At 32.6% G+C, this 22,234-nt stretch overlaps 4 protein-coding genes across 4 annotated transcripts; 1 reads left to right on the forward strand and 3 right to left on the reverse strand.

Moving 5' to 3' along the window:
* On the reverse strand, positions 1-1,223 carry LOC145585476 (putative germin-like protein 2-1). The gene is made up of 2 exons (XM_081642178.1): positions 1,071-1,223; positions 1-751 (listed from the first exon to the last, which is right to left on the reverse strand). The coding sequence occupies exons 1-2, from the start codon at positions 1,198-1,200 to the stop codon at positions 174-176; spliced, it is 708 nt and encodes a 235-aa protein (XP_081498304.1). The 5' UTR covers positions 1,201-1,223; the 3' UTR covers positions 1-173.
* An 11,371-nt stretch (positions 1,224-12,594) lies between these two features.
* LOC145584369 (uncharacterized) lies at positions 12,595-13,056 on the forward strand. Its single transcript, XM_081641227.1, has one exon. It carries the CDS (start codon positions 12,595-12,597, stop codon positions 13,054-13,056), a length of 462 nt encoding a protein of 153 aa, XP_081497353.1.
* A 2,037-nt stretch (positions 13,057-15,093) lies between these two features.
* Positions 15,094-16,699, reverse strand: LOC145585478 (putative germin-like protein 2-1). Its single transcript, XM_081642179.1, has 2 exons — positions 16,483-16,699; positions 15,094-15,881 (listed from the first exon to the last, which is right to left on the reverse strand). The coding sequence occupies exons 1-2, from the start codon at positions 16,640-16,642 to the stop codon at positions 15,289-15,291; spliced, it is 753 nt and encodes a 250-aa protein (XP_081498305.1). The 5' UTR covers positions 16,643-16,699; the 3' UTR covers positions 15,094-15,288.
* Positions 16,700-19,907: 3,208 nt separating this feature from the next.
* LOC145584371 (putative germin-like protein 2-1) lies at positions 19,908-21,200 on the reverse strand. Its single transcript, XM_081641228.1, has 2 exons — positions 21,062-21,200; positions 19,908-20,503 (listed from the first exon to the last, which is right to left on the reverse strand). Exons 1-2 carry the CDS (start codon positions 21,198-21,200, stop codon positions 19,908-19,910), a joined length of 735 nt encoding a protein of 244 aa, XP_081497354.1.
* Between the last annotated feature and the right edge of the window lie 1,034 nt (positions 21,201-22,234).

Below are 22,234 nucleotides of genomic sequence, written 5' to 3' on the forward strand. Positions count from 1 at the left end.
TTAAACATAATAAACTTAACTTTAAACACCGGTAAACGTAAACTTAGCTTAAAACCATAACTACAATAATTCGTACAATACAGTACTTAGCACCATACAGAAAATATAGAACACAAATACACCACTGCACCCTGGTTCATGACCACACTATAGAGTATAGATATAGTACATGATTAGTATGTACTAGTCAATTTCGCGGTGTTGATTGACATATTTTCATTGAAAAACTGGGCACGAAGTTGCTCTACCACCTTCCTATCCACCTGATACGCCTTGGTAAGAACATCATCTAAAATTCGCGGTATAGTCCCAAACACACCATTAGCAACATTAACTCGTCCCGGATTTTGGCTTCCAAATGAAGCAACAGCCAAAGCATCTGTCTTCTTAATATTAATTTGGAAATGGATTAGACCTTGAGGAAAAACAATCATATCACCTTTTTTTAGTATCGTGTCATATAGCTTGTTATCAGTTGTAACAAAACCGGCATACAATGACACCTCTACCACGGCAAAGATCTCCGAGCCACGAGGATGCCAGTGAGGGGTGTTTAGGCCAAAGGGTGCAAAGTCTACCCGTGCCAAGGACACCCCTTGTGTGTTAACACCGGGAAATCGAGTAATGTCGATTAGTGTGGCATTTGCTCCATTAGTGTTGTCTGTGTCTCCGCGTATGTTAAACCCTTTGAACAAGAAATCATCTATAGTCACATGCTTAGGGTTCTTGCAAAGCTTTCCATTGACAACCACTGCAAAAATGTTGACCATGAAAAAAAAATATCACTAACAAATTAATAACACCTCCATCTTATTTTCAGGTAAAACAAATAAGATCTAGGAGTATTCATTTAAGGTATATATTTTGCTTTTTGTTCTATCAGCTTTGGTCATTTATTTAGAGAAATCTAAATAAGCAAAACTGATAAAATGAACCAGCAGGAAACCACACATGATTCATAAATACCCCTAGGCATATGCGAGCATATGCAAAGGTACGTACTCTAGAATAACTAAGTAAGCTAATAAAGTAATAATTCAAGTAAGCGAGTACTCGAGTAGAGGTCGGACCTGCTGAATGAGGGTTAGTTACACCTACACAAAAATCTTGAAGGGGTGAAGGATCTGATGCAATGGCTACGTAGAACATAAAACTTGTAGCAAGGGCTACGTATAACGTAGTCACACCAAAATTTGACATAATATAATAATGATCAAAGTAAATGAAATTATAATCTATGTATCTAATACTTGAAAATTTTGATTTTTTGTAATATAAATGATATTATATGGGAGGTATTTATAGCTGAGATTGCAATAATTAAAAGCAATTTTTCTTGAAATAGTCATACTTTTCTGTTGATTTAGATCAAAAAAAGTATTTTATGGTTGACAATCTTATCATATACAGTAACATAAGCTAATGATAACTGAACTCTATTAGGCAAGTGTAGATTTTTTTTATAAAAGTCGTACTACGGGCCTGTTCATATTTACTGAACTGATTGGAGCTAAACTGAACTGAGTTAAAATGAATATTTTATGAGGGAAGGAAATTAAGAGCTGAACTGAACTGATTGGAGTTGAATTGAATTGAACTGATTGGAGCTGAACTGAACTGAACTAAAATTTAAGCTGAAGTGGACAAGCCCTATGTTATAATGTTAGTAGTGATATTAATCTGCATGAATTTCTGAGGAAAAATTCAAAATATTGCATATTAATCTAAAGAAATTTCTTGCCTTCAAAAAAAAAAAAAAAAAAAAAAAACACTAAAGAAATTTCTTAACGAATTACTGCATTTGCTACTGCAGCCATATATATTTCCCTTGACTTTTGACATGAATCTAATCTAATATAATTAACTATATACTAGTATTTTTTTTTTACCCCCCAAAAATATACTCATGCGTAAAATGTTCGTTATCCAATGAGTCCTTTAGTGTTTAAATTTCAAATAACATAGAAGTAGCGTTTTGTCGTTCATATGCGAAAAATGTTTTACTCTTCATCCCCATCATCAACGATAATCTCAATTGCCAGTTGGTCGATCTCATTCTCTTTGTGGCTATCTAGCTAGGATAAATAAATTAAATATGGACGTACGAGTACACAATTTAAAATGTGGGTAAAATAAAAATGGCTATGATGAAGAGTATTGAGGTGTGTTAGACATATGAGATATCGGAAAAATACATGTGATATATTTTCCGTAGATATCATTAAAATAATAATAATATATATCTTTATTTATGTTAAAGATATTATTTAGAGAATATATCTGGTTATGCTAGTATATCTTTTAGGAAGATTGTTTCCTATCTTATGAGCTTAGGTTTAACACACATATATTTTTCCGATATCTCATATGTCTAATAAGGTGGAGTACTGGAGTGGAATGTGATTCGACGACTTGTGTCCGAGGTTGTACTAAATGGCTTACAATAAGCTACTCGATGTTTAATTTCGAGTATCATACGTTTGGCTTGAAGGTGATGCAATCTACAAGTACGTGGTAAAAACGATTAACAATTTAATTTTTGATGATATAGGCGTCCATACAATGTACAAAGTATGTCTTTTACTGATTTTGTTATTTCTCATGCGAAGATGGCTAGGAATACATTGGCTCATTTAGTGGCAAGCTTGGAGAGTTAATTAAGCTAAGACCTTGATCGAAGAATATATCAGAGTTAATTAAGCTTGGAGGGTTATGTATCAGAATTATTCATTTTATTCTTCCACTCCAAAGCATTTTAGCTTACCAATTAAAACCTCATATAATAATTAATTAAGCTAAGACCTTGATCGAAGAATATAAGTCCATCTACCAAAAAATTAATCAAATATTTTTGAAGAATTTTTAATCTTTCATGTAGGGGAAGAAAATAAAGCTATTATATCATAGTTTATACGAAGTATAATTTAGTATTATAGTCAATAGCAAAATATGCATATGATCGGAAATATATAGGTTTAATTGATGAATTGAAGTTAAGTGTAGAGGAATAAAGTCAATAAATTAATGTCGACGACCTATAAAACCATGATTGAATTTTACAAAAATGTACATATAAAAGTCAGAGTCGAATCAAAATAATCATATTCTAAGTCGAACCAACCTTACTCCAACAAGGAGTCGGATTTTTTTAAAACTAGAGTCGAATTTAGTTTATATTTTATTGAATTTCGTTTGATTTTTTTTTTTTTCCCTTCAATTCGAAGCAAATTAGACTAGGGTCAAATCCGAACTAGATCACCATCCCTACTTCTATACAAAATCACTAAGGCCCCGTTCTTTAGAGCTGCTCTGCTCTGCTTTGCTCTGCTGAAATCTGCTCTGCTTTGCTCTGCTCTGCTCTGCTGAAATCTGCTCTGCTCTGCTTCAATCTGCTCTGCCCTGCTCTGCTTAAAATTAATACTTAATATTGAATTATTATAATAATAATGTATATTTAATAATAATAATAATAAATAATTAATACTTAATGATAATAATAATTAATATTTAATAATAATAATAAATAAATAATATTTAATAATAAAAATAAATATTTAATAATAATAATATATAATTAATATTTAATAATAATAATATATAAATAATATTTAATAATAATAATAATAAATATTTAATAATAATAAAATATAATTAATATTTAATAATAATAATATATAAATAATATTTAATAATAATAATAAATATTTAATAATAATATATAATTAATATTTAATAATAATAATATATAATTAATATTTAATAATAATAATATATAATTAATATTTAATAATAATAATATATAATTAATATTTAATAATAATAATAATAATATATAATTAATATTTAATAATAATAATATATAATATTTAATAATAATATTATTATTAAATATTAATATTTAATAATAATAATAATTAATATTTAATAATAATAATATTAATAATAATATAATTAATATTTAATAATAATAATATTAATAATAACATAATTAATATTTGATAATAATAATATTAATAATAATATAATTAATATTTAATAATATAAATATTATTAATTATAATTAATATTTAATAATAAAATTTAATGATTATAATAGTAGTAGTAGTAGTAGCAGTAGTAATATTAATAATTGTAGTAGTAGTAATAATAATAATAATAATAATAATAATAATAATAATAGTAATAGTAATAATAATAATAATAATAGTAATAATAATAATAATAATAATAATAATAATAATAGTAATAATAATAATAATAGTAATAATATTATTAGTAATTATAATAATATTAGTAATAATAATAATATTAATATTAATGAAATCTGCTTTGCTCTGCTCGGCTTTGCTTTGCTCTGCTCTGCTGAAATCTGCTCTGCTCTGCTCTGCTTTGCTGAAATCTGCTCTGCTCTGCTCTGCCCAGAAGCTCAAAAGAACAGGGCCTAAGTGAATTGTATTGCTGTATTAACTAAGCTGCAATGTCACAATAATTACAAATTATAGGTGTTCATTTTTTCACCATAAATTGTTTAAACTAAACTTGTTAGATCAAATCTTACTGGACCCTTTTTTTTTTTTTTTGAAGGCATCTTACTGGACTTGATAAGCCCCGATTTCAACTTATATCTTACGTTTAATTTAGATCATATTTGGTTTTTTAAAAGTGAAGAAAGCACACTAATTAAATATTGTGAAAATTTGATTGAAAATGCAAATGATAACTATGTAATTATATACTTCGTATATATCTATTTTGAATAAGATAACTCTATAATCATATAACTAATATATAAAGCTAAACTTTTAGCCAGATCACGAGGCAGCGACACTTGGCATTCCAACTTTTCATCAAGTGTCGCGCCACGTTGGATAGATTTAAATGGATTTCATAAGATAAAAAAGGTTAGTTTATAATTCTATTTGGATAGAATTTTAGGATAAAATTGTTAGTTTAGAGTTTTCTTTTCAATTAAATATCAATATTTCAGATGCAAAAATTGAATTATAATTTTATTTAAAAAAAATTATTAGATTATAATTCTAATATTATTAGATTATAATTCTCAAAAATTATCATATAATTTTTTTTTATATCATAATATTTTTTAGAGCGAAGAAAGTAATTCAAAGCGTAACACATCCATCATATGACTAATATATAAAGCTAAACTTTTAGCCAGGTCACGAGGCAGCGACATTTGACCTTCTGACTTTTTGCCAAGTATTGCGCCACGTTGGATAGATTTAAATAGACTTTATAAGATAAAAATGTTTGTTTTAAATTTTATTTGGATAGAAGTTTAGGATAAAATTGTTAGTTTATAGTTTTGTTTTCGATAAAATACCAATGTACAAATTGAATTATAATTTTGTTCAAAAAAATTATTAGATTATCATTCTCAAAAACTATCATATAAATTTATTTTTTTATGTTTATTTATTTTTTATATCATAATCGATTAAAATAATATACCTCACAATCTAATAAAATTTTATTACTATGTAGACCTGTCAATTAGGACTAGATCATAAGCCATCTCGGATTGAGTCACTTTAGGTTACGAGTTAAGAAATGTCCAATCCTTGCCCAAAGTTTTGGGTTCGGGTCAACCCAACAGGCTTTGAACATTTATTTTATTTAATTTATTTTTTGCTAATTTTTTAATTTTTAATGTATTAAATCGAAGATTTCCACCAACATTATTATTAATCATTACAGGCCTACTATATAGCAAATCGTTACAAAAACACATCAATTCATAACTAATTTTGTATTAATAATATATTTTAAAATTTGATACATAAATTAAAAATTTATCTTAAAATTCAATAAACAACCCGTGCATCGCACGGGGCACAAAACTAGTTTATAATATATACTAATAAGTTAAAATAATATACTTTACAATCTAATAGAATTTTATTACTATGTATACCTGTCAATTAGGGTCGGATCATGAGTCATATTGGCTTAAGTCACTTCAGGTTACAAGTCAAGAAATGTTCAACCCTTGTCCATTTAAGGTTACTATCAATAGTTTGGACACCTGTCTCAATTGGATATACATTGCCACTCGTAGTTGCAATAACATGATGCATGACATTCTTCACTACGGTGCCAATATAATGTGCTAAGTTAGTTGCACATTATAGATTTTTTTTTTTTTTTTTTTTTGTTTGGTATTAGTATTATCATAGTGGGGCTCAATTGTAATAATTTCTATCATATAATCAGGTATTTAACATACACGATACAATTAATTTTCTTTTTTTGTACATTTGGAGAGTGCTCTATGCCTCTATGTAAATTTAAAATGAGATCGTGAGTTTGTACATGTGAATAATGAATGTTATGCAACTAGTTTAATTTGTATGTGGGAGTAAATGAATTTGAACATATGAAGTATAATAATTAACAAAGCTTGCTAAATTCTCATAAAAAAATAAAAATAGTCCCTCGAGTAGGGTTTGTGAGAGTCTCTGATAGGGTTTCTCGTGGCTCTCGAAATTGTGAGTTCAATCTGGTTTTTCGTGCTCTGTTTTACTCTTTCGCTTCTTTCTACTCTTTTTTGGTTTTCAATGGAGGATCATGGCTGCTGAGTTAATGAAGGATTGGGAAAAGCTTCGTCTGACTAAGGACAAGGATTAGGTGTATGGGGGTGACTATGAGGAACCTGCTGATTTACTATCGAAGTCTGAAATTGAACTCTCTTTGGTTGGGAAATTGCTAACAAAGAAAACCTTTCAATGTTGAGGCTATGATTAGGGTATTGATAAACCTTTGGCGATTGACTGACAATGTGGCGATTCGCATGATCGAAACGAATTTATTCGTGATTCAATTCTTTGATGTAGTTGATAAGATAAAAGTGCTAGATGGAAAGCCATGGGCTTTTGACAATCAGATTTTACTTCTTCAAGAACTTAATGGAGATGATCAGCCATATGAAATTTCGTTCCAATTTTCCCCTTTCTATATTCAAGTTTTGGATGTACCGTTTAGCCGACGCAATCTGAGGTTCGCAAAGGAGATTAGTGAAAGTCTTGGGGGTTTTCTGGAGTTCGATGACTCGGACCCGTTGGGATGGGAGAAATTCTTGCGGGTGAAAGCTTAATTGATGTAGAAAAACCGCTAAGGAGGGGTATGAAGATCGTTATTGGGGGTAATACTACAAAGTGGGTGGAGTTCAAATACGAACGCCTGGGTGACTTCTGCTATTACTGTGGTCGGTTAGGCCACTCTGATAAAGAGTGTCCAAATTTTGAGGATCAAGAGGAGGAGTCGAGTGTGGTGTTTCAATACGGGCCGTTCCTAGCTGCATCCCCGCTCCAACGGTCTCGCTTTGGTGATGCTAATAGGGAGAAAGAGAGGAAATGGATGGAAAATCTGTCTAAAGGACGTGTGGCTCGCAGACCCCTTTACAATGATCCAAGTACAATTCGCCTTGGTCCACCTAGTGTGGCTCGTAAGCTTCTATTTAACTCTCCAAGCAACATGGGCGTCGTCTCCCCGAAGGCTAGAGAAGCTTCCTTGATGATCGTAACTGATCCGGGTAGTAATAAGGCAGTGCTACGACCTCGTCACATTCAAATGCTTCCTGTTATGCCACAAATGGAACCTGCAATTGCTAATGAACCGAACCCTTATTCGCTGAATGCACAAAATGTGACACCTGTGGTGGAAAATGTAGCATCTCCCAATACTACTACAAATAATGTTGGCAAGTGGAAAAGGGTGGGTCGACAGATCCTAGGTAATGTTGATGAATTTGATACTCATATGTTGGATGATTGTGGGGTAGCAGCGAGTGGTAAAAGAAAAAGTGAGGTCTTGGTGGGTAATAATGGGTGTATGGGGAGTAGTATGGGTAATAAGAAATCAAAAATTGTTGACTATTCTGGTGATAGCAATGTATTCTCTAAAGTAGAGGGTCTTGGCGATGACCAAGCCCTCGAACAACAATGAAAATTTTAAGATGGAACTGCTTCGGGCTTAGCAACCCGAGGTTTGTTAGAGCCCTCCAAGATCTTTGTTGGAGGGAAAAGCCGAATATAGTCTTTGTAATGGAGACTAAGGTTGATGAAAGTATACTTAATAAAATTAGAAATCCTTGTGGTTATTCGAATGGTCTTTGTTTGAGTAGTATTGGTAGTTCTGGGGGATTGGGGTTGTGGTGGAAAGATATTGCGGTGGAAATTGTTTCGTACTCCATTCACCAGTTTTATGTGAATATTCTCGATGTTAATAATGCTCCCCTTTGGAGAGCAATTGGTATTTCTGGTTGGCCGAAACAAGCAAACAAACATAAAACTTGGGCTCTCATGTCTCAAATGAAAGTTGTTAATCAACTCCCTTGCATTATGTTTGGTGATTTTAATGAGATTCTGAGCTTATCGGAGAAGGGGGGTGTGCCTAGGAGGGATAGTCTCATGGATGCGTTTAGAGAGACTATTGATACTTGTGCTCTGCGGGACCTTGGTTTTATTTTCACATGGGAAAGAGGTAACTCTATGTCTACTTTCATGAGAGAACGCCTTGATCGTTTTCTTGCTGATAAGGGTTGGTGCAATATGTTCCAGGGTACGAGGTTCGACATCTTCCAATTCTGAAACCGGATCATGCTCCTATTGTTTTGTCTACTGATAATAGTCGGATCAATGATGGGGGGAGTACGGGTTTCAAGTTCGAGCAATTTTAGCTTGCGAAGGAGGAATGTGGTGAGGTGGTGGAGGGTGCGTGACTTGGGGCTAGTGACGTGGGTATACCACAAAAAATAGCAGTGTGGTGAAAAATTAGCATGTTGGGCTGCCTTGACTTTAGGGTCAATAAAGAAAAAAAATTAAAAAAGACATAGAAGAGCATCAAAGTGCTTAAGGAGGGGGCGATGGATGGAGGTAAGTTGGAAAAATGCCGTGAACTATCGGCGAGTTAAGCATAAGAGAAGGACTTCACTTTTTGATTTTTTCATCTTTAAGGACCTCCCACTTTTTTTTTCACCTTTGAGGACTTGTGGTTAACTTTCCGACAATTTAACTCAACTTTAACTCACCGGAGCAAATAAAATAAATATAAAATAATAACTTAGGTCCTTAATTGATGTCAACATTATTTTATCAATTTTTTTTTAAATGAATTTTATCAATTCTTTATACACCAAGAAGTGTAAACATATATCATAATTAATTCATTATCACGCATAAATGTCACTTCTTCAATCAGAAATATTTTTTTTCTCATTCTCTTAGGCAATTGCTCCATCGATTGATAATTGAATTTTTTTTTATTTTTACTAAATTTTTGGTTGATCGGTTTTTTATGGTGTATTATTTGATAAGGTTGATGATAGTTTTGTTTTTTATGGGTTGGATTTGATTGTTTTTGGGTTTATATGGTTTCATATTTAATGAAAGATTTATTTTACTACTTCCGTTTCTTATTATTTGTAATAAAGGGTTACTATGTTTGAGATATGTATAAATAATTCATTTTTTGTAAATAATAAGAAACTGAAGTAATATTTTTTTAATTTTTATTTTCATTTTATTTTTGGACAAAGAGACTTGATTAAAGTTGGTAATTTGTGACATCTGTGTTCGGGTTAGTACTGGATTTTGATTTGATGAATCTAGTTCAAAGTTGATTAAATTAAATGATATAGTGTTTATTATTAAATTGGTAAATTAATAGAAATGGTTGCAATGGAGGAAGAGGAATTGATCACGCTTAAACTACTTAATTAAAAGTGAAAAAAAAATATATAAAAATGAGAGGTCCTTAAAGGTGAAAAAAAAGGAATGTTAGGTTCTAGATTTTTGTTAACTTACTTATTAGTGATGTCAGAACTCTATGCTTAACTCACCTTGAGTTAACTTAATTCTATTTTTGCCGGAAATCAAAACTTAGGTCCTTAAAGGTGAAAAAAAAAGTGGGAGGTCCTTAAAGATGAAAAAGTCGAAAAGTAAAGTCCTTCCATTATACTTAACTCAACTATCGGCTGAGCTTGACTCTTTATATTTGTTGGAAGAGTCTTACTGGTTATGAGGGCTCGTGCAAATGAACTGCGGGATGGAGAAAAAATACAAAATATTTCCATCATAAAGCTAGCCAGAGGAAGACCCGGAATAGAATTAAAGGTCTCTATGATGACATTGGTGAATGGAAAGCTGACAGAGTTGACATTAAGCGTCTTATTGCTGCCTACTTCTCTAATTTGTTTGCTACAAGCTCGCCAACCGGGTTTCAGAATTCTATGGAGGGACTTGAGCAATGGTTACGGCAGAGATTAATATGGTCTTGGATAAGGAACCCACGGCAGATGAGATTAAAGAGGCGTTGTTCCAAATGCACCCCAATAAGGCCTCGGGCCCGGATGGTATGCACACTTTATTTTTCCTGAAATTTTGGCATATTGTTGGGTCCGATATTATTGCTTATGTCCAGGGTTGGTAGAGGGGAGAGATTGACATTGCTGGGATTAATAATACTTGCATTGTTCTAATTCCGAAATGTAATGATCCAAAATTAATTTCAGAATTTAGACCTATTAGTTGTTGCAATGTCATATATACAATTGTCTCCAAGGTGATGGCGAATAAATAAAAAAAAAATTTGGGTGACATTATCTCCCCGAATCAGAGTGCTTTTGTGCCGCAGAGACTTATTACTGATAATGCTATTGTGGCTTTTGAAATTTTTCACTCTAAGAAACGAGGTGGTGAAGGGAAAGTTGGCAACATTGCTTTGAAGCTGGACATGAGTAAGGCATATGATTGTGTGGAATGGGTGTTCTTGGAGCAAGTAATGACTAAGCTGGGTTTTCGACAAATTGGATTCACCAAGTAATGTGTTGTATCAATAGTGTGTCATTTGCATTTAAGATCAATGGTCGTATATCGGGGTATGTGGTTCCGTCGAGAAGGTTACGTCAGGGTGACCTGATTTCTCCGTACTTATTCCTATTATGTGCGGATGCTTTTTCGACTCTCATTTCCAAGGTGGCTAAGGATAATCTCATTCATGGAGCTAGAATTTGCAGAAATGCTCCACGGGTATCTCATTTATTTTTTGCTGATGATAGTATACTTTTTGCTAGGGCTACTTTGCAAGAATGCTTAATTATTGCTAATATTATTAGCATATACGAGAAAGCATCGAGTCAGAATGTCAACCTAAGCAAGACAGAAGTCTTTTTTAGCAAAAAAGTGTGCACAAGTCGAAGGCAAGAGATTATTGATATTTTGGGTGTCCGTGAGGTTGAATGTCATGAGAAGTATCTTGGATTGTCGACTATTATTGGAAGATCGAAAAGAGAAATTTTTGCAGGATTAAAAGAGAGATTGTGGAAAAAGCTGCAGGGGTGGAAAAAAAAGCTTTTATCAAGACCGGGTAAGGAGGTTCTCATTAAAGTCGTGGCTCAAGCTATCTCGACCTTATGATGAGTATTTTTAAACTCCTTTACGGCCTCATTGATGAAATACATGCTATGCTTGCCCGATTTTGGTGGGGATCAACGGAAACTACAAGTAAAATGCACTGGCAACGTTGGGACCTACTCTGTCGTCCTAAAGCTCTGGGTGGGTTGGGGTTTCAGGACCTCAAATGCTTCAACAAAGCCTTACTTGCAAAAAAGTTGTGGCGGCTCCACCATAATCCTAGTAATCTCATTCACTCCATTCTAAAAGCTAAATATTTCAAGAATTGTGATGTACTTGAGGCAAAGATCTGATATGATCCGAGCTATGCGTGGAGGAGTATATTTGGGGCTAAGGAGCTACTTTTTGAGGGTCTCAAGTGGAGGGTTGGAAATGGGAGTAAAATAAATGTACAGATGATGCATGGTTACCAGGAAACACTTCATATCTAGTTCCTACTCCGACTGCTGCAAGTAATATGGAGATGCGTGTAATTGACTTAATAGACCATAACAACAATTCATGGGATGTGAATGTCATTACCAGCAATTTTAATGAAGCGGAGAAGACCATGATTCTTACTATCCCTCTGTCCCCAATAGCCCACCTAACAAGCTGTATTGGTGGCAGACGAAAAATGGGATATACAATGTAAAGTCGGGGTATTGGTTGTGCAAAAAGGCTCATGGTTCAGATGCTCCGGTGGATATGGATGTGGTGTAGAGACTTATTTGGTCATTGGTGTGCCCCCCAAAGCTAAAGCATTTTCTATGGAGAGCTTGTAAAGGTTTTTTGGCAGTGAAAGAACGCTTATTTTATCGCCACATTGTAACTGATAAGTCATGCTAAATCTGTAATTGCTCTGAAGAGACCATCATACACTCAACTTTTGAGTGTACAGCAGCTCGAGAAATTTGGGCTACCAGCTCTTATGAATCGCTTTTACAGCAGGCCCCTACATCAGATTTTTTGGAGCGATTTTTATGGCTTTCGAAGCAGGTTTCTAGGGGCGAATTGGTGATTATTGCTGCGCTGGCGTGGGCTTCTTGGCACTGCAGAAATACAGCAATATTTGAGCAGGTTCCTTTTGTCTCATAGGAGGTTGCTAAAGGGTGGGTTAACTTAGTTCGCTAAAGCAATGAGTACGCGAGTAAGGTTACGAACAGGGCTACCCATGTAACTAATGTCGCTATATGTGAAGATTAATTGTGATGCTCATTTGGGGGCTAGAACCGGGTTGGGAGTGGTGATCAGAAATGAGCAGGGGGCTGTGCTCGCAGCTGTTGTACGCATTGAGCATGCTGGGTGGGGGGTAGATATGGCTGAAGCTGCTGCCTGCTACTTCGAGTTGGTGATTGCAAGAAGGTTGGGGTTTGTTAAAGTTCATCTTGAGTCTGATGCAGCTTCTGTGGTTTGTGTTGTTAAGAACAAGTATGCTGGTTTTGCTCCTATGTTTATGCTTTATGAAGATATCATTAGTCTTTCTTCCTGTTTTAGCTCTTTATCTATTTCTCATGTCAAGCGGGCGGGTAATACTCTAACACATAATGTAGCTCGGTGGGATGCTAGGGGTTGTAATGAATTTGTATCTCTTGGTCCTTTCCCCCAAAGCCTAACAACTTTGGCGGAACTTGATCTATTTTAATGATATTCGCTTGCTTGCCTTCAAAAAAAAAAAAAAAAATTAACAAAGCTTGCTTGGTGGAATTAGTGGGAAACTCACCTTGTGACCTTTTTTTTTTTTTTTTTTTGAAGACTAGATCTCATAAGTTTGAGCCCCACCAACTATATTTGCATGAGGGTAGGGGGACTCCCTTATCTCGTCCCTTTAATCTCAAGCGTTAACTTACGGAGTTAGACTGGTTTAACCTGTGAGAGGTGGCGGTTCAATAGGGTTCTTCATATTACCTTAAAAAAATATAGAATACGTTCAATAATTGCATATATAGTACAACAATCGGAGACAAAATACACTAAATAAAGTTTGCGTCGAATGTCTCATCAACCTTTATTTATTTTATTTTGCACAGGAATATTGAATAATTTTTTTTTAAAAAAATATTGTAGAAAATTTAAAATTACAATGAAAACACGATTTACTCAAAATCTCAAGTATTACATACTCCTATTTTTAAATACTTGCTCTATTTTTTCGTGCGCAGAGTTTAAGGATAAATTGGAGAAAGTAATAAAATATAGAGATAGTGGAGTTAATGGAAGGTAAATTGGAGGAGAGAAAGAATCTAAAAGTAATAAAATTGGGTCCCATTAGTTGAGAGAAATGAATTAAATATTATAAAATCTATCTAAATAAGGAAATGGAGTAAGTATTTAAAAACGGCCGCAAAAGGAAAGTGGAACAAGGATTTAAAAACGGAGGGAGTACCATTTTATTTTTTAAGACTTTGAAACAATTAGGGCATGTTTACTTCAGCTTAATTTCAGTTCAGCTCCAATTATTTCAGTTCAGCTCTAATTAGTCCAATTCAGTTCAATTCAGTCAAGTTTAGTTCAACTCCTAATTTCCTTCTCTCATAATATATTCATTTAAGCTCAGTTCAGCTCCAATCAGTTCAGTTCAGTAAATGCGAACATGCCCTAAATCTAATTTACACCATCTATAAAATTGCAAGCGTATATATAGTACGAGTTAGTTATTTACAATACAAAGGTGCATGAAATAAGGGTCTGTTCTCTTCAGCTTATCTTTAGTTCAGTTTAGTTCAATTCAGTTCAGTTTCTAATTTCCTTCTCTTATAAAATATTCAGTTCAGTTTATCTCAGCTCCAATCAGTTCAATTCAGTAAATGAGAAGAGGCTCTAAGTCTAAATTTTCAATTAATGCTCTATAGTTTTATAATTTATACTTTGTATAAGGTTTTTGACCTGTTTCCAAGCCTAATAAATATCCTCACGAGTTCACCATTTACATATAAAATCTACCAAACTTTAAAATGCAAAGTTAAGGTGCGAAATTAAACAACGTGACTCAAATAAATTCCTAACTGCAAATTTAAGTTACATAGTGTCCAAATTTTTGTAAGGTTACTATCAGTGGCCTGGACAATTGTCAATTATTGGACATGGATGCCAGTTCAATTGAAATGTACCATTGGCACTCTTATCTTGTTGCAATAACATGACAATAACTATTCATAAGTTGCAAAATGTGCTTAGTTTGCACTTTAACAATAGTGGAGCTGAGCATAGAAGAATACCACATCATCACCAATTATCTCCGCAATTTTTATCTTACAACCGAACATTCTACACACGTTAATGGCGATTAATTACAGTTTGACCCCGCTAATCCGATCCAGCCCAAATAAAGGGGATTTGAGCAAGCCAAATTTTTTTTTTAACTAGAAATCCGAACCTGGCCCAAAATCGCCCAAAAAGCCAATATAACAAAGTTTTTATCAATTTGATTATTATATCAGCATATATATGTACAACTTATTATATCGTGGATGATTTCTGAGTTAATATATGTTATATATAATGATACAATTAGAGATGACTAAATTTTCGTGTTATTTGTATCGTAGCTAATTAGTATTGTTTTTAGCCCATTGTAAATATTTGGCTTGGCTTTTATGTGATATAATTGTCAAGTGAATTCTATTATTGTTTCTTTGTAACAATAGCAATAAATAAACAAGTGATACTATATACACTCGTACACATAAACAATAGAAAGTTGTAGGACTTTAAAACATGAAATAAAAGAAAATGTCTTCAACATTTTATTTAATTCCAATACAACCTCAAACATCAAATCACGTACTACTTTTATCTCTAATGGGTGAATATCATATAACTTGATCAGCCATTAATTTTATCCTCACATACCATACTTAAATATGAACTAGCATTATTATCTTGAAACTTGAGATAATAGCCTTAGAATTGATTTCCGGGGATTATCATCGGAGACGTTGTTAGTCGAAAATTGAGCTCGAAGTTGTTCAATCGCCTTCTCATTTACTTGAAAGGCCTTAGTAAGCACCTCATCTAAGATAGGTGTTCCAAACACACCGTCAGCAATGTTGATACGTCCGGGATTTTGGCTACCAAATGTAGCAATTGCAAAAACGTCCGTATTGTCAAGATTTAGTTGAAAATGTAACAAACCTTGTGGAAAAACAATTATGTCACCTTTTTTAAGTACTGTGTCATAAAGTTTATTCTTAGTTGTCACGAAACCAGCATATAGTGTGCCCTCTAGCACGGCGAATATCTCTGAGCCAAGAGGGTGAAAATGAGGAGTGTTTAGACCATACGGTCCGAAATCTACACGAGCAATGGACACCCCTAGCGTGTTAACGGCTGCGAATTTGTTGATATCGATTAGTGTGGCCTTAGCTCCTTGAGTGTTGTTCGTGTCTCCAGGTTTGTCAAACCCTTTGTACACGAAATCGTTCGTTGTTACTTCATCCTCGTTCTTACAGTACTTCCCGTTCACATAGGCTGCACGGGGTAGAAGATTGAAAAGTACATTAAATCGCATAGATTAAGATCAATTATTATTAAAAGTGCTAATTATGTGAGCTTAATAAGCAGAGAATAAGGTAATATGAATATACGATGAATCCAAAAAGTACTTAATGTCCTTTATTGTTTACTGTACATCACTTAACAACGTGACCCCTTAACATCTTATTCATGTCACGAAATACTTAATTGAAATTGTTAAAATTTTGTGTGGTAGACTGAAAGCATCACGTTATCCAAACTCCCTCTTTTTTTTTTTTTTTTTTTTTTTTTTTTTTTTTTTAAATGAATCAGTTTGACCAATATATTTGTTGAGATGTAACTTTGATCATTAATATTTTTAATTGTATATTAGTAAAATTATAACAAAATTATATTATAAAACTAGATATTATGACTAATCTAATGTTAATTATGTTATATTACATAATAACATTTATTTATTTTATAAAGGTGAAAAAATTAAGTCAATCATAGTATCTGAATAGTGCAAAAGTCAAAATGATGTATTTTAAAAAAAATTAAGGGGTTACATGCTATAAGTGGCAAAAATAAAATGGGAAGAAGAGCGTTATACCTCCAGAATTAAAGCGATGCGCCTCGACACAAAAATCTTGAAGGGGAGAAGGATCGGAGGCATTAGCTACGTAAACTTGAGTAGCAATGCTCATTGCAAAGGCCATGAACAAAGCTAAAGTGGCCCAATTGTAGCCAGCTCTTCTAATAATCTTCCCCATTGATGACTAAAATAGTAAAGATTTTAGTAGATATTATGTACCTCTTTTTTGAGAATGTTTTTTTATACGCACTCTTTATTTAAGGTGATAACTTGCCTATATATAGCAAAAAAAAAAGGGGGGGGGGGGGGGGGAAGTATTAATCAAGAACCATACATTTTCTATTGGACGAACTTATGGGGACCCTTAGCAATGGTGTTGTGTTTGATATTTATCAATAGTATCTCAACAAAAAAATCGTTTTTCAAATTATATGGTCGTCATCACCACATCACAAAGTCATCGTACAATTGAAAAAAAACACTAGGCCCTTCAATCAAAATAATCGATCTGATCGGACCCATTCACGGATTTATATATAGATGGTCGTTTCTAGTTAGTACACATTGCAAATATACTCTCTCTCTCCTAAAAATACTTACTTGAGTCTCACTATTGGAGAGGGTCTAACTCTCATGGGAATAAAAATGCTCCGTAGATATTACTTTTATAAATGTAAATCTTTAAATATGAAAAAATTAGAAAGTGATAGACTATAAAACATATTTTCGGATCTCAACCATTAGTTTAACCTTTTGATTGAGTTGATCCTTTAATAATACTTATTATTAATCATGCATCATTTGATAATGGGCAACAAAATAAAATTCAGCTGCCGTTATAATAAGGTAATGTAATGGGGACACATTGATGGTTTTAGGAAAAACCGAAAAGAACCGATCTTAAAATCTTGAATAACGTAGTGTTAATCCTTTTTCCTGCCACTAATCTTTAATTTTTCCAACTCGCACTAATTTTCACCATGACAAAGTGATCATGTAAAATACAAATAAAAATAAAGACAAATTCATCAACTGATGAATATCGTACGAGTAACAACGTTTTGAGGTCCTAACCAAATTTTAGGCCTTGTGCACTTGCATTAGGCTTCATCCGTTTTAAGGCTTTGTATAAAGTTACAAACTAATTGCATAATTAATTTTTTTTTTTGAGACAAATTGTTGCAGAATTACTTAATTTGGCAAATGATGCTCTCTACTCAGCATCTCTTCACATCATACGTCTTTCTTTTTATCTCTCTTCTCCTAATCATATGGAGTACCACGCATATCCCCTCCACGCTGCAATTAAAAGAGAGTAGAAGAAGTATATTACTCCCTATCTATAAAGAATACTTTAAGATTGATGAATAGAATAACAAAGAGTATGTGGAAAGATGTAATTAAATGTTGTGAGGAACAGGTGGAAGTAAATAAAAAGGATTTGCAAAAATTAAAATAAGGGGGAAGAACATTATAAAATAAAAAAAAAAATAAAATAAAAAGTTAATAAGAATATAATAAATAAAACCGAGAAAGTATTATTCTATGCACAACAAGGGTTCAAAACCCTTTTTCATCATTTAATTATTGATACGTAATTGACTAGTCCTTTATTCGAAGTGTACACATACACGTAGACAAAGTTACGTGTAATTACATGTTACAAATCATTAAAATGGACTAAATGTAAATTAAAACATAATTATAATGGCATATTGACACTATTGTGATAGTCCATTCAATCCTTAAATCAATATAAGCACACAATTATTTGAGTTTTTTTTTTTAAATTTTTTTATTATTATGTGTTAATTATACAAAAATTGAGAATTACTTTCTCAAAAAAAATTGAGAATTGTTGTAAATATATTATGTTATTTTTCAAATTAATTAATGGGATATTTTACACTATGGCATACTGCCATTAGAATTTCCAAAAAAAAAAAAAAAAAAAAAAAAAGCAAAAAACTAAAATTTTGAAAAGAAAAAAAAAAAAAAAAAAAAAAAGTCAACCAAACCGGCTCAAATGTAAAAAATAAATAATTTCCTTCCAAGTCAAGAATGCCGTTTTGGTAAATACTTTTATAAATTAGTTATTTTGGGAAAAGTTTCAATATAATAACATAGTACTCCCTTCGTTTCAGAATGATGTTTTATTTTGTAAATCGATGCAAGTTTTTACCCATCTTTGACCGCAAATATATTTAACCTCACACTAGCAAAAATTATAAAAGTTAGATATTAAAAATCTACTCATCAAGACGAATCAATTTAGATCCCATATGACTATATTTGTTCTTATAGATTAAGAGAAATTAAGAAGATTCTTTTAAAAAAAAAAAAAAAAGTCAAAGATTCCAAACAGGAATATTATTGTGGAACAGAGGGATTAGTCTTTTATTCAAACTAATAGTTAAATTTCGTAGTCTTTTATTAGGGCTCTTGTAAATGTTATAAAAGAACCATTGAGTTTTAGATTTCATAAAAGCCAATTAAGCCATTCGAGACTCCTTAGCTTGTATTAGTTGTATACATATTCCTCTTGTTTTCTCCTTTAAAGTGATAAAAAGATCTCAAAACCTCTAGTTGTGGAGATTTCTAGTTGACCGAACCATGTAATCGTTGTGTATTTTTGTTTATCTTCTCTATTACTTTTTCATCAATTAATTAATAATTTATTCATTGACCCAGTTTCGCACAGATCAAATATGTACAACACCGCATTTTCATAACAACATAAATTATACTCTCTCCGTTTTTTCTAAATGCATCACTTTCGTTTTATGGGTATTTTTTTTAATTGCTTTACTTCCTTATTTAGTAATGTTATACTACTCGTATATTTTATCATTTCTCTCTTCTAGTTCAAACCCCAATTAAATTATTTTATCATTTCTCGCTCTTCCATGGTCCCCACTTATATAATAAAAATATATACTATTTCTCACTATTTTCTCTTACATGGTCCCCATCTTACTTTTACAATAATAAATTATTAACCCACTCACAATATAATATTACACTTCTAAAATTTCCCACATCACCAAGTGATGCAAATAAAAAAAAATAAAAATAAAAATAAAACATGGAGAGAGTAAGTAATAGCAAGATGAGGTCTTTGATTGATTCATCTTAATCAATATTTTTAACATAATATTATAGAATTGACATTTAAAATCTTGCATTTGGCTAAAGATACATGTCAATAAAATGAAAACGGTGAATGTACGACAATAATGACGACATTATTATAATAGTCCTTTATTTATTCCATCCTTAAACATAGTACAACGTACACAATCACATACAAGAAACGTGCATAAATTAAAGCCTAACGACATAATAGTCGTTTATTCAAACCTATACATGTACTTGGTACAACCCGCATAAATTTAGCTGCAGTGTGACATAGATAGTATTCCATAATTCCTTCAAACCTTAGCTTAGATTTGAGATGACATCTCAAGTAACATTGATCTTGCGGTGTTGATTGATACGCCCTTACCACTCGAAAATTGCGACCGAAGTTGCTCAATCACTGTTCTATTCACTTGAAAAGCCTTTGTAAGAACATCATCCAATATTTTAGGCGTCGTACCAAAGACACCATTAGCAACATTAACTCTTCCCGGGTTTTGACTACCAAAAGCCGCGACAGCAAAGGCTGTTGTGTTACGAAGATTGAGTTGAAAGTGAATAAGACTCCGAGGGAACACGATTATGTCACCCTCGTTCAATATAGTCTCATAGAGCTTGTACTCGGTGGTCACAAAACCGGCGTAGAGAGTTCCCTTGATGACTGCGAATGCCTCTGAGGAACGGGGGTGTAGATGAGGGGTGTTTAAGCCAAAGGGTGCAAAGTCTACACGAGCTATGGCTACACCGAGTGTGTTAAGTCCTGGAAATTGATCAACGCTCACTAGTGTAGCCTCTGCCCCTTGACGGTTTTCAATAACCGAAGTTTTGTTAAAACCTTTGTACACGAAATCGTTGATTGTCACCCTCTTTGGGTTCTTGCAAAACTTCCCATTCACCAACACTGCATAAGAAAAATTTAATTACATACATAAATCAAACCTTTGTCATATTTTTTTTTTTTTTAAGTGCAACATTATATATACTACTATTGTGTTTTGCACTTAACAATGCACAACTTATTCTACTTTTTTTTTATTTTTTTTTTTAATTTTTTATGTTTAGAGAGTCGCAAGGATGGGGTGAGAATCGATCCCAAGATCTTCTAAAATCGGGAGGAAAGCTCTAATCACTTGAGCTACTCTTCACTCTCTTATTCAATTGATGTCTTCCTATTGAACAAATCATTAAAAAAAATAATTAAAGAAGAGTTTATGAAAAATGTAAAAGTCCATATACTATGGCTAAAAATAACTAGCAAACCAACTCAGCTAAAAAGATTAAATAAAGTCTCGAAATTGATTTTATATTCATCAGTTCACTTATGCTGATCTTAATTATATTCATTAAAAAAAGTTAAAATGGTGGTTAGAATTATAAGATTGATTTTATACTCTATCAATAACGAATAATTAAAGGCCTAGATTATTAAATTAACATACAAGATGTAAGGTAAATAGACCTGTTGAATAAGGGTCGTCAACACCCACACAAAAATCCTGAAGGGCAGCAGGATCAGATGCATTAGTAGTAGTAAAGCTCAATGGTGCAAGTAACGTAAATATAGCTGCAATAACACACATTGTAATTTTCTTCTCCATTTAACTTAGCTGACAAGAAATTACTTATTACTAAAAATATTAATACGATGAAAAAAGATTTGTCGTTTATTATAGAAGTTTGTGTAATTGAGATTATGATCGAGATTATGGTAGTGGCTAAAATGGCCTATTTATAGAATTATAGCCCAAAATCTAGCGCAATTGTATTGTACGGAGTAGTAGATCAAGTGAACATAATATCAATTCGTGCATTTATAGTCTTCCTTACGTATACAAGTTTGACAAAAGGAAAACTTGTTATTTTAATCACGTTTGTCAATTATGTCAATGAATAACTTGATAGAGTATAAAACATATTCTTGGGTCTCAATCATCAGTTTAAACTTTTGATTGAGTTGGTCCACTAACATGGTATCAGAGTCAGCGTGACACAAAAGTCACGGGTTCGAATATCATCCGTCCCCCCTTTAAAGTGGAATTAATTCGCACCAGATATGGGTGGGCCCGTGTTGCATCCACATTTCAAGCCCAAAAGGCCTTTCATGTGAGGGAGAGTGATAGTATAAAACATATTCCTGAGCCTCAACCTTCAGTTTAACCTTTTGGTTTAGTTGGTCCACTAACATAACTCATTATCTTTAGTTGTCCATGCACAAATTTATAAGGTTTGTTAGGAGGAGAGATCTTTGTTTTTCTCAAAAAGCAAGTTGTTTCATTTACGTGATATTTCAAAGAGGAAAGTGGAGGGAAAAAAAATGAGCTCTAAATCTAGGGGTTAAATTGCAATCATGCTGGTATGTTTTTTTTTAAAATAAAATCAAGTAATGCTTCTTTCATTCCGGATAAAGTATATAAACCGACTCTGGGCTTTAACCATCAGTTTAAGTTTTTGGTTGAGTTGATCTTATAACATGGTATCAGATTTAGTGTGACACAATGGTCACAGATTCGAATCTCATCCACCCCTCCTTTCAAGCTTGAGTTTAAGCTCTGATATCATGTTAAGTCAACCAAAAGCTTAAATTAAAAGTTGAAACCCAAGATCGGTTTATATACTCTATCAATTCTAGAGT

The sequence above is a fragment of the Chenopodium album genome, chromosome 16 (assembly GCF_948465745.1).
Source record: "Chenopodium album chromosome 16, dcCheAlbu1.1, whole genome shotgun sequence".
Classification (NCBI taxonomy): domain Eukaryota; kingdom Viridiplantae; phylum Streptophyta; class Magnoliopsida; order Caryophyllales; family Amaranthaceae; genus Chenopodium; species Chenopodium album.